The 14,274-nt window shown below is 41.4% G+C and overlaps 1 protein-coding gene across 1 annotated transcript in view; it reads right to left on the reverse strand.

The window, feature by feature from the left end:
- The window catches only part of ZZEF1 (zinc finger ZZ-type and EF-hand domain containing 1), a gene marked incomplete at its 5' end in the record, with an annotated part of 88,890 nt that extends 74,621 nt beyond the window's left edge, over positions 1-14,269 (reverse strand). Inside the window, 6 exons of the mRNA XM_025210626.1 lie at positions 3,880-4,090; positions 5,083-5,282; positions 6,329-6,500; positions 7,381-7,575; positions 8,962-9,106; positions 14,234-14,269. Coding sequence (XP_025066411.1) covers positions 3,880-4,090; positions 5,083-5,282; positions 6,329-6,500; positions 7,381-7,575; positions 8,962-9,106; positions 14,234-14,269 — 959 coding nt within the window. The remainder of the gene's footprint in view (positions 1-3,879; positions 4,091-5,082; positions 5,283-6,328; positions 6,501-7,380; positions 7,576-8,961; positions 9,107-14,233) is intronic.
- Positions 14,270-14,274: the final 5 nt, after the last annotated feature.

Raw genomic sequence — 14,274 nt, forward strand, 5'->3', positions numbered from 1 at the left:
TTTGTTATAACTCTAAGAATTTTTTAAAAATCTGAAAAAGGATATTTAAAAAGAATATGATGCCCAGATCCCAATTATAATTGTTATTGTAAAACCTCCCAGCACTTAATTTAAATATCAATTTACTGTCTGGGTAGAATGCTTTGCTTATGATTCCAAATAAATATCTAAAATGTCGTACAAGCTAAGGCCCCAATTCTACAAGCACTTTACATCAGAGGACCTTCTCCAGTAACACTGAGAACATGCAGTTACTCAACTGCAGGGTTGCCAACCAAAGAAAAAAAAATCTAACTTTTTACTAACAGCCAATTTTTTTTTTACTGACACAAGTTTTTACTAATATATAAAATAAAAAGGTTGGTTGTTAGTAAAAGGCCTTCCCCTCTGCCAGCCCCACTTCCCCCATTCCAGCATGGATCCTCAAAGAAGCCTAACTGCTACCCAGCAGTATTATATGCAATCTGGGACACAACAGCAGCACACGGCTGAGAACACACTCCCTGCAGGGTGCTGTACTCCTGCTTGGGTAGCAGGTGGTGCTTAGGGTTGCCATACATTCATGTTTTCCTGGACATGTCCTCTTTATGAGACCTCCCATCTCCATCAGGTGTTGCTTTTTTTTTTAAATACCAATAAACGTCTGGGATTTTGCTCTGCTCAGCATCAAAGTTTTCTTGGCACTTCCCAAGAAAGGAGATGCTTGGGACTGGAGGGAGGGCAATTGGAGGCAGAGAGCATGACATGCGTCTGTGTGTACACACGCACATAGCTGGCATGCAATCAGGCAGGGTGGTGAGAACAGCCCTGACAGCTGGATGCAGGTAAGTTTATGGGGGGCAAGGGTTGGAGTGCCAGGGTTTGAGGACTGTCCGGGGGGGGGCTGTGTGTGCACACGCATGCACACACAGGGGGCAAGTGCCTGGTGGTGCTGGGGGAAGCTTTCCAGGCGCTGGGGCTGCAACAGGGCGGGGGAGGCAGGGGAGGCACCTGCCCCTCTAGTGGGGGAACGGGCAGAGTGGCCCTTTGGGGGCAGCAGGGAGCTGTGTGGCTGGGGTGCCTGTGCTTGTAGGGGCAGGGCAGCCAGAAGACACTGCAGGGCTGCGGGGGTTGGGAGTGAGGGGCACCAGCAGGGCTGGCAGAGCTGTGGTTTGGAAGCAAGGGACACCAGGGAGGCGGGGGACTGTGGGTCAGGAGTAAGGGGTATCAAGAAAGATGGGGTGGGGTGCTGCAGGTTGGGAATGAGGGCACCACAATGGTCTGGTAGGTGGGGTGGCTGCGGCAAGGCACAGGCATATCACTGTCGTCCCTCCCACAATCATATTACTGCCTAACAGGCGGCCTCTTTTTTGAAACTGGAAACATGGTAACCCTAGGGTACTACTCTGTTCTGTCTGTTTGAGCTTCAATGAAGTTGCAGCCGCTTAGTGTTTTTACTAATGGCTAGAGTTTTGGTGTTTTGTTTTTTTTTTGCGGGGGGGGGGGGGGGGGTTGTTTGTTTGTTTTGTTTGCTTACAGACTTGCCTACAACCATTTTAGCTTGATTTTTAATGATCATTGGTAACCCTGCTCAGCTGTTTAAAAGAGGTCTGAGAGACTGCATAAGACTGCATAGACAAATTAGAAAGAAAGTTTGCAAGCATTCCATCTTGTGACTTCCATTGATACTAGTGTCAGTGCTGTTATGAACACCATTGTTGTAGGAGGTTCTGTGATTTAAAATCATTGAGCAGAATAGTTTGGCAGCCATTCAAGGAAACATTACTCAGCAAAACTACCCATCACTGCAAGAGGCATGTCCACCCCAGGATCCCATAAATGCCAAACCACTCCTCAAAAATATTCTGTACAATATTTACAGAAAGAAATGCTCTTCAAAAGTGGAATTCTGAAAATGTCCAATGAAAAAATCAAAGTGGTACTTGCTAACAAATGAAGCAAAATTGAGAGGCTTCGAAAGACTGTGCTGGCTATACTTCTTTCAAAAATCTATTTACCTTCGTAGTTATCACACTACACAACCTGTTTGTCAACACAGCAGAAATGTAATATTTTACTTCACTATATTGCCTAGATGCCTTGCTCACGAATGACAATACACGGAGACCTTCAAATAAGACTTAAATGTATAACTATAAATCTGAACAAGACCCTTTATATATCTAGTTGGATACACTTATCCATAGCAGTGACAAGTACAGATTGCTAATTCTGCACAGCACATGATTCAGAGCACTTTCTTGGAACATCTAGTTATATTCTGAAATATTTCAATATACTCAGATGTTCTTGAAGATTTTCAATGGTTATTAGGATACTAAAGAAATACAAGTTTCACAGCATTTTCTCCCTTAAAAAGGAGACAGAACAGCAAAATAAAGAAAAATTTGTGTAAAGGATTGGCAGTCTTGGACCCAATTAACATACCAACACTTAACATAAGAGAAACAAAAAAATATAGGCAGGAACAACAGTATCTTTACAAAGTTAAACAGACCAGATTAGCACAGTGAAAATAGTCAACAAACATTCAACTCATGTGCAAGCAACCATGTGCTTTAAGCCAAAATGTCACTGGATGTGTCTACACATGCACTGATTTGCTTTTACTAATGCACATTAAATTTAGTACCTCCAATATGAGGTACTAAATTAACACACATTCGGATGTGCTAATATGCAGTAGCGCATTTGCACATTTTTTCAGTGATGCTTAATGCGCAGTAGACTATTTTACTGAGCATAATGTCACAGTTTTTTACGTCATGCTTTAATGTGCAGTAAAAGTCTACTACACATTAAAGCGTACATGTAGATGTGCCTGCTGAGTAACAATTAGTTTGACTGGACTGAAGGAACGCTGTCATAAGTCACTATCCAAATATTTGGGCTGTTCAAAACCACAAATTATGACCTGATAGAGAAAAAGGGTCAGGATCACTGATTGCAACTTATTTTCTTTCAACCATTATCCCTTCCTAAGAAGTTACATTTTTATGGGGGAATCAACTATGCTGGCTTAAAAGCAGACATTATTAACAAACATTATTCCCAGAACTGTGCTGGCAGGACCTGATGGTGCATAAACAGATATTTTGGCACAGCACTACTGAGTGAGGGTTGTTTATAAAACGAAGCTAAATTAAGCATCATTCATAAAGGAAATGGGAGGTAATCAACATGTCTAAACAAAAAACAACAAAGCTGGCAATAGGAAATTAGTTAATTTCCGGCTTCTAAGAGAAAATTACAAGCCACATAAGGTAAAATAAGATGACATTCTACCAGCACGCATTCAGCCATTTACTGATTTAACAGGCGAGTTGGCCATGAGGCCTAATAAGCCAAATTTTGTTTGGGTACCTGTAACATGCAAAAAGCACAAAGGAATGATTATGCAGTGTAGGGCTGTCAAAGATGCATTCCGTGGAGCTGTATCATCCAGCTCCCACGGCTTTCCTTAGTCTCATACAGGCAGAATACACGGGGTGCTAGATGGCTCCATGTGCTGCACGCAGCATCACTTCTAGCTTGTGTCTCAGAGCAGTGGAGCAGCCGCCACATGCAGCACATCTCCAGAGCAGCCGCATGCCACTTGGCTGCCATGCAGCACAGCTCTGCGGCAGCTGCCACATGCAGCCAAGTTCTGAAGCAGCCAGAGCAGAACCAGCCCTGTACGTGGCACCCACTATTCTGGAACACAGGATCACTCGGTGGATCCAGTCCAGCCTGTGCTCCAGCCCCATGTCACAGATTTTGATGCCCCTGATGTAGTGAAATCTGGTAATGAAGGAGTTTTAACTTCCCAGTGAAGTTATACAGACAGTTCAGTACAGAAAGGTCAGAAACTGTAAGAAAGCAAGGAACTTTGGTACTTACTGAGTATTTTGTAAAATAGTGTGAACAAAGGCTGGATTAGTTTCCATGGAAGCTGTAACAAGTGAAGTCAGCAGAGACCAGTACCAAATAGCAGAAGCATCACATACTGAGACACCAGCCTTTTTAATTCTTTGATAGCCGACAGCCCTGAGTCCATGAATTCTGGTATCACACCCATCACTAAGGCAACGTTTGATGTTTATCTGTACATCTGCCAATAATGGCAAATGAGAAAAAAAGGGTAATCTCTTCCATTCAAGAACCATCAGATTTAGCCATAAGACAAACCATATGTATAAAAGAAGTAATTCCCAAAGATTGACATGCATAACAAGTGCATTTAACTAAGGAATATTGCCAAGTGTCTATATGATCCAATGCACCCATATTTTTGCTCACATATAGGAATAGCAATTTGGAAAATTCCTTTCAGAAGACTCTTGTGCCCCACTACACAATCTGAACCATTAGTTCCTGTAATGCAAGAAGTGGGGTTACAAACTTGAAGCTTATGACAAAGTAAACAAACTGTCCTCCAAAAGTACAAATAAGAAATTTACTTTACTAGATTTTAGCTGCATCTTAAAGGCAATATTTCTGGTAAGTTCTCTGAAGACTTCCATCACGTAAGAGTCAAATGCAAACCATTTTAAAAGTTGGACAAAACATATTAACAACTTCTTAGTTGAACTGGATGGACAACACTTATATAGAGTTAGTTTTGAGGTATAAGCTCTCTCCTCTGACCATTTCTTAAACCTCAAAAGTTATTTTTCTTAACAAAAATCAAAATTTCCAAGTTTCAGAAATCATCCCTGTTCCCTCTGATGACAGAGTCAACATGGTACCAACAGATTTGTTGCGTTTAAAATGCATATAACTGGCTAATGTAAAATTATCTCACTACTGTGGAGATGGATGTGAAGTGTAATCCTTTGATTACAACATTCCTGAAAAATTATTTTTCTGACCAGACATGTGATTTTTGTTGCCCACTAGCAGCTACTATATTGTGCCACTACTAAGAAAAACAAAACTAAAACACCCCACAATTTTAACCCAAGTTCTCTTGGAATCCTGGGCTAACTCAACAACTTATTTTCTAATTCTAAGAAGTTCAGCACATTCTCCTCTGATCTCCCAGCCTTTCACTTTGAGAATAGCAAAACAAGAAAAACACCAATTGTATCTTTATTGACTCACACATCTGACTAATGTTAGCGTTTTCCAACAATGTTACGTAGCCCGTGATATTGCTGGGAATGTGAACATCGCGGACCTCCTGGAGATTGCTGGCATTCCTTCCAACTGCCACCGTAACTTGCTGTGGCATATAACTCTGGTCATTAGCTGCCACTGCAATGGACAGATGTCTTAGAACAACATCTGGTTTCATCTTGAAACTGAAAGACAACAACAACAAACCACAATAGGCATCTCCCGAAGAGAAGAAAAATCAAGAGCCCAATTTTCAGTCAAGCCTCAGTCTCCTTTTCTGCAAGCACAGATACGTGCACTGGTATTTGTCTAATTACTTGCATAAGCTTCACCAACAACACATCCCAAAGCCTGAGTTAAAAGGTACAAAGTACTAATATTTGCACCTACAAATACAGAAGCTACCATGGACAATTAGGACCTAAAATTACAATGCTATTCGGAATAAATGGTGTATGTTTGCCAAATTATCACCCATTCAACAGTAAAAGTCTCGTCCATCTGGTGAGAAGCAATGATGGTCTTTCAAAAATGTAAAAATGAATGTCTCTAAACAATAATCAGCACAAGCATATTAGCATTTGCAATACATCTCAAAAACACAGGGCATTTATACATGCATTCTGTGGAGAGGGGCTTTAAATAGAGAGGCTCTCAGGAAGGGAAGACTTTAATTAAAAGCAGCTCCAAGAGACACTCTATTTAAAGTGCCCAGAGAGTCATGTGTATCAGCATCCCCACACTGAAAAATGGCAGCGGGGATACTTTAACTAAAGCTCTTTGAATAAGCTTTAGTTAAAGCACCCCTACCACCATTTTTCAGTGCGGGGACAGTGATACACGTAACACTGGAGTCTTCTGAAGCGCAGTAATTACCATGCCCCAGCAGACTTGATTAATCAAGTCTGCTTTGACACACTGTAATTACAGTGTGTCAGAGCAGCCTCAGTGTACGAGTACAGGTGCCCATTAAGCCCAAGTGGAGAGGCACAAGATGTACTGCATCTAACCTTGTGTCCTTTTATGCTGATAGTTTTGTCTTTTTAGTCAATCACACCCAAAAAGAAAGCTACAAGGACTTAACCTCTTCCAAAGTTATTTGTTTGTCATGCAACTACCATGGACTCTTCCACTGATAGTCTAGTGGTGTTTGAAAAATCCTCTCCTACTTTGAGCTCCCGGGGCTTCCAATCCTGAAACTCAGTTACTACAGTGGTGCTTGCTAACTCACCGTATCCAATGAGAGCGAGCACTCCCATCTGACTGCCAAAATGATGTAGTTTCTCCATTTGTCATTTTGTCAATATCAGCTGAGTTAGAGGAGGTTTCTATGTTGGTATAGCACTTTGTGACTGACTTGAGTCTGTCTGACTCTTGATTACCATTCAGATCACTAGGGAATCCTGTGAAGAGAAAAAAAGAAGTCATAAAGAAATAAAACACTCCTTTAAAATAAAAAATAAATAAAGGCAAAGCTCTACCAAGACAAGTAGTCCATAGTGGTTAGTTCTGAGAGAATAATTCATAGCTTGTGTAGAAACATTTCTGGAAGTCTTCCTTACTTAAGCAGAACATAGCAAAGTACTGTTCCAGTTTCTCAACATAGTAGAATGAAATCCTGGAGTAATCTCACTGTAAAGATTCCTATTTTTGTCTGTAGACATTAGTCTTTTGTCATTCCTATTTAAATGGGTTCAACGGTAGTGTTTTACTAGGACATTAGGTTACAAATTGAAAAAAAAAAAATAGCAGAATAAGAAAAACCTAGCTGGCTATATTAAAGAGAAGGTAAAGAGGATCATTTCCCCACATGAATTCTAATTGCTTTCCTCTTGGGGAAAAGTGTACAAAAATGGAGTAGAAAAATGTAGTGTCAAGTTAAAATGTTATCTTTAGGTATCAAGGGCAATTAACCTAGTGTAAATCCTACTCCAGTGTTCCATATGGATAACTGCAGACAACAATCAAGCTGCTTTTCTACAAAACAGTTTGGAAGTAGTCATCTGCAAACAGAAGTCATGTTAATAGTGAACTGGAGAGAGTACTAACAAAATTGTTTATCTTTGATAAAGTTAGGAGACAGGAGAGAAACTGAATATCACAGGACTGTAGGCTGTGTCAAGGGATGACTTTTCTAGATTTGCTCCAAAGGAAAAAAAGAGAAGCAAGTAGATCAGCTTCAGAAAAAAGCCAATTCTATCAGAAGGTTAGAAATAGAGAACACAGACATTTTAAATTTCTGCTTTAAGCAATGGATTAACTCTGCACTTCTAGTTCACCTACCCTTTTCTTTTAGTAGAAGCCGATCCAAAGACTCCTTCAGTACAGAAGACCGCATAGTACAAATATTATTGAAGTATTCCAACACTGGATATGGGATGGCAGTATTGGAAATACGGTTCCGGTGCAAGAATCTCAGGATCATTGAAGCATGGTGGCCAAGGCGTTCTTTTGATTCAGAAAATATGTCAATAAAACCTGGAAACAGAAAAGATATTTCTGTGTTTGAGTGCCTCTCCCTCCACTCACCAAGCATTGTTTTTCTCCTCCACAGAAGCTGAATTCAAATCAAATGATTAATTGAATTTTTGGCTAAGATTCAAAATGAAATGAGGCAAGCTAAGAACATTCAGAATTGGGCTGGTGAAGGACGGAAAGCTAATGTTTTTTTCAGTCACTTGAAAAGTCTGGATGAGCTTAACACAAGTGCTGTGATACTAATTCCTCTATTTAACGGTGTATAATCTGAGATTTCAAAACAAGAGATTCACTGGACAACAATACAATTTTTTTAAGTGCTCCTTCCAATCCCTTATTTTAATATTCTCCTTCTATGATGCTATCAACCAAGTAGTCCATCATCATTTTTCTCAAAAGCTGCTTTGTCCAGCTCTCCTAAGCAGATGTAGCTCAAATACTTCCTGTGAAGTATTAGTCATGTTTGGAGGGAATGTCAGTGATTGCAGGCTGACACAGAAAGTGACAGATGCTTCAAGCTTCTAAATTTGAGAAGGTACATACCATAATTTATGACATATATTATAAATTAACATGTATATAATGAATTATTACATAAATTAGTTTTTTTAAACCATATCCAGTAAATGTCTACTCAACAATATTAACTTCCAAAACTCATCAGGCGTTGCGTATTAGTTTGTGATTAATTTGTTTCTAAAGCTTAAATTCCCTCTCTTGATATGAGTTTGAGCTCGTTGCAACATTTTCTACCTATTAATTTTATGTGCACTAAAATCTAACTACTAACAGCAGTAAAAGCTTAAAAAAAGAGGCTTGAACTATGCCTTTTAATGATCTGAGAGAAATATAATATATGCGTACCAATTTGTTCTTGAAACAAAAATGATAGTGTGTGTGGCAGCTAAGCAGTCCTTTTCATTACCTCTTATATGAAGAGTTACGAATGGAGGACATGACTATGCACTTGGTCAGATGGAGTGAAGTATGCAGGAAGAATTTCCAGTGACCAAATATGACAGTAACATGCTAGCTAGATGCGTTTAGACTGGAAGTCCCCATGCGATTTCAAAGTTCAGCAAGGAACTGAATTTTTTTTTGGCTTGGATACAAGTCAAATAAGTATAAAACATTTCATAATTCACGTTAAGAAAGAGATGGTTAGTGCAAATTCAGTTTTTAGGAATTTTGGAGAAACCATGAATATATGGTAGCTTCAGTTATTGTTCTCAACCATTTGAGGAAATGAGAACTGCTAAAAGTAAAAGCAGCTGAGGAAGAAGGAGGATTAGGGCACGCAATGCTAACATGCACTGATTATTATAAAAGCCTTCCTGCTGTAGAGAGGATCAGGGGGACAGACACTTCCTCATTCTCTTCTTTTACCTGGGACTAGTGAACAAGCCTGCAGTTGCCTAATTATGTGACTAAGTCCCCCTTGAAGATTGGCTCCACTGGAATTTTTGAGGGCCTCCAGCATGTTCTCCACATCCACTGTGCCATCTCCCTCAGCATCAAACTGCGCAAAGGCCTGAAAAAAAAGAATGAGGCAGGTTGAAGATTTATTCTAAATAAGCAAAAATAGCAACAAGAGAGACTTCAAATGAACAAACATTACACGAGGAATAAAGAAAATCAAAACAGAAGCCACATTTCCTAGAACACTGAATTTATAGCAACAGGTAATACTGCCCAACTGACAATTACAAATCTCAGTTCATTACACGGAGTTTGCATGACTCCACGTATAATAAAAACAGTTAGAGTAGGATAATAAGACATTTGTAGAGTGGGTCAGTAGGACCTGCTTAAACATGCTAACTAACAAGAGGGGTTCACAGGAGAACACAGCCTACCTGCTACCACCAAGAGATCCAACCAGTCCCTGCTGCCAAAAAAATATCTGCTGTTGCGGCACCCCACTTACAGTGGATGCACTCAAGATGCTTACAATTTGAGATATACCCTATATTTAAAATGAAAGTCACGGTGCAGAAGGAATTTTCTAAAAATGTCCATTGTAGACTGCCCATCCAAACTAGACACTGCCTCCAAATTAAGCTTGCAAAAGTATCCACAAATGTCCAAGTTAGGTGTTTATAAAATTCCATTTCTTATTCAAGGGAACTACTGCCAGTTTTTCACTAATTTTGCGGATATTTATGAAAATATGTGAATGTTTATGGTATAATTACTATTCATTATATATTTAAAAAAAACACTTTAAATCAGTTCGAGAAGCTAGGAGTGGCAAATACATGGCCTGTGGAGTTGGGTCATCAAGCCTCTGTTTCTTTTTCAAAGCCAGAACGTAAGAGTCGCTCACTTGTGAGGTTCACATTCCCTCATCAGCCTCACACTGCTACAGGAGGAGGTGTTGGTGTGGTGCCTACTGCAGCTATCACCAAGTTTATTGATCCCCACTGCTAGGGGCTACAGGAATCAGTGGCATTCAGAGAGAGGGGTGAGCAAGAGCAGCAGTAGGGGCCATACTGATACTTCTTCCTCCCATTTTAGAGACATTGGGAAAGAAAAAATGTTATTATTTTTTAAAGATAACCCAACTATATTTGCATGAAATTATTGACCTCTGGAATTCTGATTCTTAACTAACTGCCCAGAAAAACCCAACATATCTTAATATGAGATTCAATATGCAAAATGTCAGATGCAGTATGCAAAATAAGAGAAACTGATAGTCTTACAATGGAGAAATAACTTTAACCTCAACTACAAAGAACGTAGCAATGACACATACATGTTAAAAAGCTAAGTGTACAATCAAAAATGTTTGGCCCTTTGAGCTACAAAGGCCTTCTTTAGGTTTCTTTCATTGTTTGAGGGTGTACAACATAGTAAGTACAGGAAATAACAGTAATTGGGAGGGTAAGTGTACAGTCTCTTATTTAATTACTTGAATGTTAAACTCAATATAACATTAAAAATAATACCATAAAAAGTCACTTGCAATAACTGGCTCAAAACAACTAGCCAATTAACCATGGCAAGATTACACCAATTGAAGGGGAGCAAAGTCTCCAGCAGATAAGGCCTTTGATAAAGTTTAAAATACTCAGTCTTAAAGCCTTAGCGATACCTTCTAAAGCACATACCCATTTTCACCTGAATAGCACTAAAAATACATTTCTCCCCCAAATCTATGCTATACTAGACTTGCTAGTACCAATATTTAAACACCACCGTGGCTACCAGAATTCACTGGTAGCAAAGTTAGTGCATTAAGCACACAGCATAGCAAGAAACCTAGACCTTTGAGTGTAACAATATATGGGACATTAACTTTGTCAAACATTACTCAGGTTGCCACAACAAAGGGTCTAAAGTATAGTTCAGTATCAACCCACTACTGTCCTTATGGGACTTTTCCTCTTGACACATGAAATCACGTACACAGAACGCGCCCCCTCCCCCCCACTACTTTATTAAAATGTAAGTCATCTGGTTTCATGGGGCTAATAGTGACAATATCCTAAACATAAGCAAGCATACAAATATCCTGAAGGCACTTAACAGTAGTACTTTCATTCATGGCCCAGAAAGCCCATATAAGAAACAACATTAGTCCACAACTGTTTGCAAGGGCTGTGTGACGCTTCGGTCCCCAATTCAATTCGGTGGAGATTTGGCCCGATTCGGTGGCCAAATCTCCGAATCGAATCAGAGGACCCTTTAAATTCTCCAAACTGAATCAGAACCCTCTGAATCAATCTGGAGAGATTCAGAAAGATTCGGACAGAGACAGCTTTAAATGTTTTTTCTACATACCTCTAGGTAGCAGGGGCTCGTGAGTGCTGTAATGCTGGGGCACATGGAGTGTCCCACAGAAGCACAGGGGGTCCCCAGTGGGCTCGGCAGCAGATCCAGACGTGGACTAGAAGCACTTCCAGTCCACTTCCAGGTCCACCAGGAAGCATGCTGGGGGTTCCCCCCGTGCCCCCTTGGCTTGGTGACTAGTGAGTGCCTCATGGGTCGGGGAGGAGGGGGGGGCACCTAGGGTCTCCCTGCGGCCGACTGCTGAGCTGGGGTGAGTGCGGGGGAGCCCCCCTGCGCGCTCACTGGCAGATCAGGAAGTGGACTGGAAGCACTTCTGGTCCAATTCCGGGTTCGCTGCCAAGCACATGGAGGGCCCCCCCGTGTATGTAGAAAGAACTTTTAAAGCTGTGTCTATATCTAAACCAGCACTGAATCTTCAGATTCCAATTTGGCCGAATCGAAGCAGGGACAGTGATCTGAATCAACAAATCGAATCACTGTCCCTGATTCGGGCTGAATCCGAATCCGAGTCAAATAGGGCCTGCTTAGCACACCCCTACTGTTTACTTCTAGAGATCTTCTGTCAGGGGCTATAATCATGGTTGAGATTTTGAGGGAATACGTCATGGTCCCTACCATGACTTAGAGCTCCTTCTAACCCTTTTTATTGGACTCTTTAATAGAAGCATTAAGTATAACTGTCTTCCTCCAATATTAAATACCAAGAAGCAGCAGGAAACTTCATTTTGGAAAGCACTTTCGAGAGAGCTTAAACAAACCATCTTTGCTCAGAAAAGAAAGCCTGTGAATGAATGAGATATCCTGTGCCCTCTCACACACAACAGGAACAGGCAAAACTGGCAACATATTTAAGCCTCCATTCTCTTGCAAGTTCTGCACTCCATTCTTAGTTCCTGGCAGACCCTTGAGCATTGTATATTTTTTAAGAGAGAGTGAACTGGATCTATAAGGCAATGGCTGCTTAAGCACATGTGGTTGAGCTTGGTTGGGAAGACTCAAATCAAAAGCTGCTTCCCAGGTGCAGCTTATCTTTGTACTTGGAAGCAAAGATAAACAATAATTCAGTTTACCTACAAAGCAAACAAAGCATCTATCCATCAGCCCCATACCAGGAGTAAAAGACTTGATAGGCAGTAGATCAGACTTTGTCCTGTCCTGGTCATGACCGGTGAACAATGAAAAGTGAAGTTAGCTGCCACACCCTTAGTGAACTAATTCCTGAAGAATGTACATTACATCCCGGAAATCTAAGTTGCTGCACCCTGTGGGACCATCCACACTATTAATGCAGCTACTTGAAAACTCTTTGTAATACCTCGATACAACTAAAACACAGTGCATTTGTAGTAAAGGTGAGACCTATCTGTGTCCTCATACCATAATAAAACTGACAGGTCTTTGAAAGAAGGCGCAGTGAGGGGGAGAAGCCGCAACCAAAAGCTTGTTGAGTAAGCAACTGTATTAGGACCTTGTCCTCCAACACTGTAGTGACAGCTCCCAAGACATTGTATCAATTCACGGAGCTCAGTGGTTTGGTTCCGCAAAAGTCCATAATTAGTATTTCATTTTTTAATGCCATGATAAATGAAGAATATTTTTTGCTCGTTTGATAAGGAATAGGAAATTCACAAACTGGACTTCAGCCAGTTAAGCAAAAACATATGTCCTAGGGGCCAACATAAATAATATTAATAATGATTATGATGATAATAATAACTTCTTGTTAACTCCCAGTACTTCTGTCACTAGTCAGTTCAAAGAGTCCATATGTAAATAACCATCAAGCCAACACTTTAAAAATGTATCTACTCAGGCTTATGTATGTTCCAATAACAATTTTAAAAAGGGGAGGGCAGTGTCACCACCAAGGCTTGGGGATAAATCCTAATAAAACAGTTAAAGCCCAATCATTTCCCTACCTGAGAAATTAGGGGGTTCTGAAAACCTAAGCATGGTACTTGTTTCTCTGAACTTTGCCCAGGAATTTCATTTTTCTCCTTGATGTCTGGTTAACAGGCATCTCAGATAAGAAGTGCCCATGCACTTCCTTGCCACACCTCTTCTTGCCTGAAGGAAATGCTATTAATCTACCTTTTTTCCAGACACCTCCCTGCAACAGTTGGTGTGAAACCAACTGGACTCTTGATAAGTCTCACCGCTCATTCTGAATAGCTGCTAAGAAACAAACTTAGATCCAGTGAATGTAACCCTGTTGCAACCTTAAGGAGTGACAAAAACCCCACGGGATACCCAGTGCGTACAGAGGGCCCAGAAGCCACACGGATTATTTAAATTCCATCTCTTCAACCTGCTCAAAACAGGTACGAGCCAGAAGAGCAGCAGGTCTGCTGACAGCTTGTTTATACCAGGAACACCATTAACAGGAGCACAACAGGGCTGGGGGTGGGCAGGACAGTTGTGCAAAACCCGAAGGAGCAGCCGATGAGTAACAGGGGCCTTTCACCAGGGGAAGCGGCGGGCAAGGAAACAGTACGTTCTCATGCTGACGGCGTGAAGTCAGAAAAAAATCGAGAGGCCTTCAGCTGTCTGTTTCTTCAAGTACAATCATCGTATCTCTGCCTCTTCCGAGCAGGGCAAATCCTTCCAGCTGCAGAGCTCTCCTCAGCAAGAAGCCGGGTGTCCCCAAAGGAGGGGTGCGAGCCGGCCCGGCCTGCCTGAGGGGGTGACGAGACTCGCAAGCCTGACCGCTGTTTCCCAAAGTGTTTCCGAGCCTACAACGCACTTTCGCTCACAACCTTCCCCGGTCAAGGCCCAAAGGAGACGCTGCTCCCTCCTCCCCCGAGCGCCCGGTGTGTGTGTGTGTGCGTGTGTCCCCAACTCCTCACCCCAGCCCCGCGCTGACCTCCTCGCTCTCCCCGCGGGCCGCCGCCGGCCCCGAGGCGC

This window comes from Alligator sinensis, unplaced genomic scaffold, assembly GCF_000455745.1.
Source record: "Alligator sinensis unplaced genomic scaffold, ASM45574v1 scaffold419_1, whole genome shotgun sequence".
NCBI classification, from domain to species: domain Eukaryota; kingdom Metazoa; phylum Chordata; order Crocodylia; family Alligatoridae; genus Alligator; species Alligator sinensis.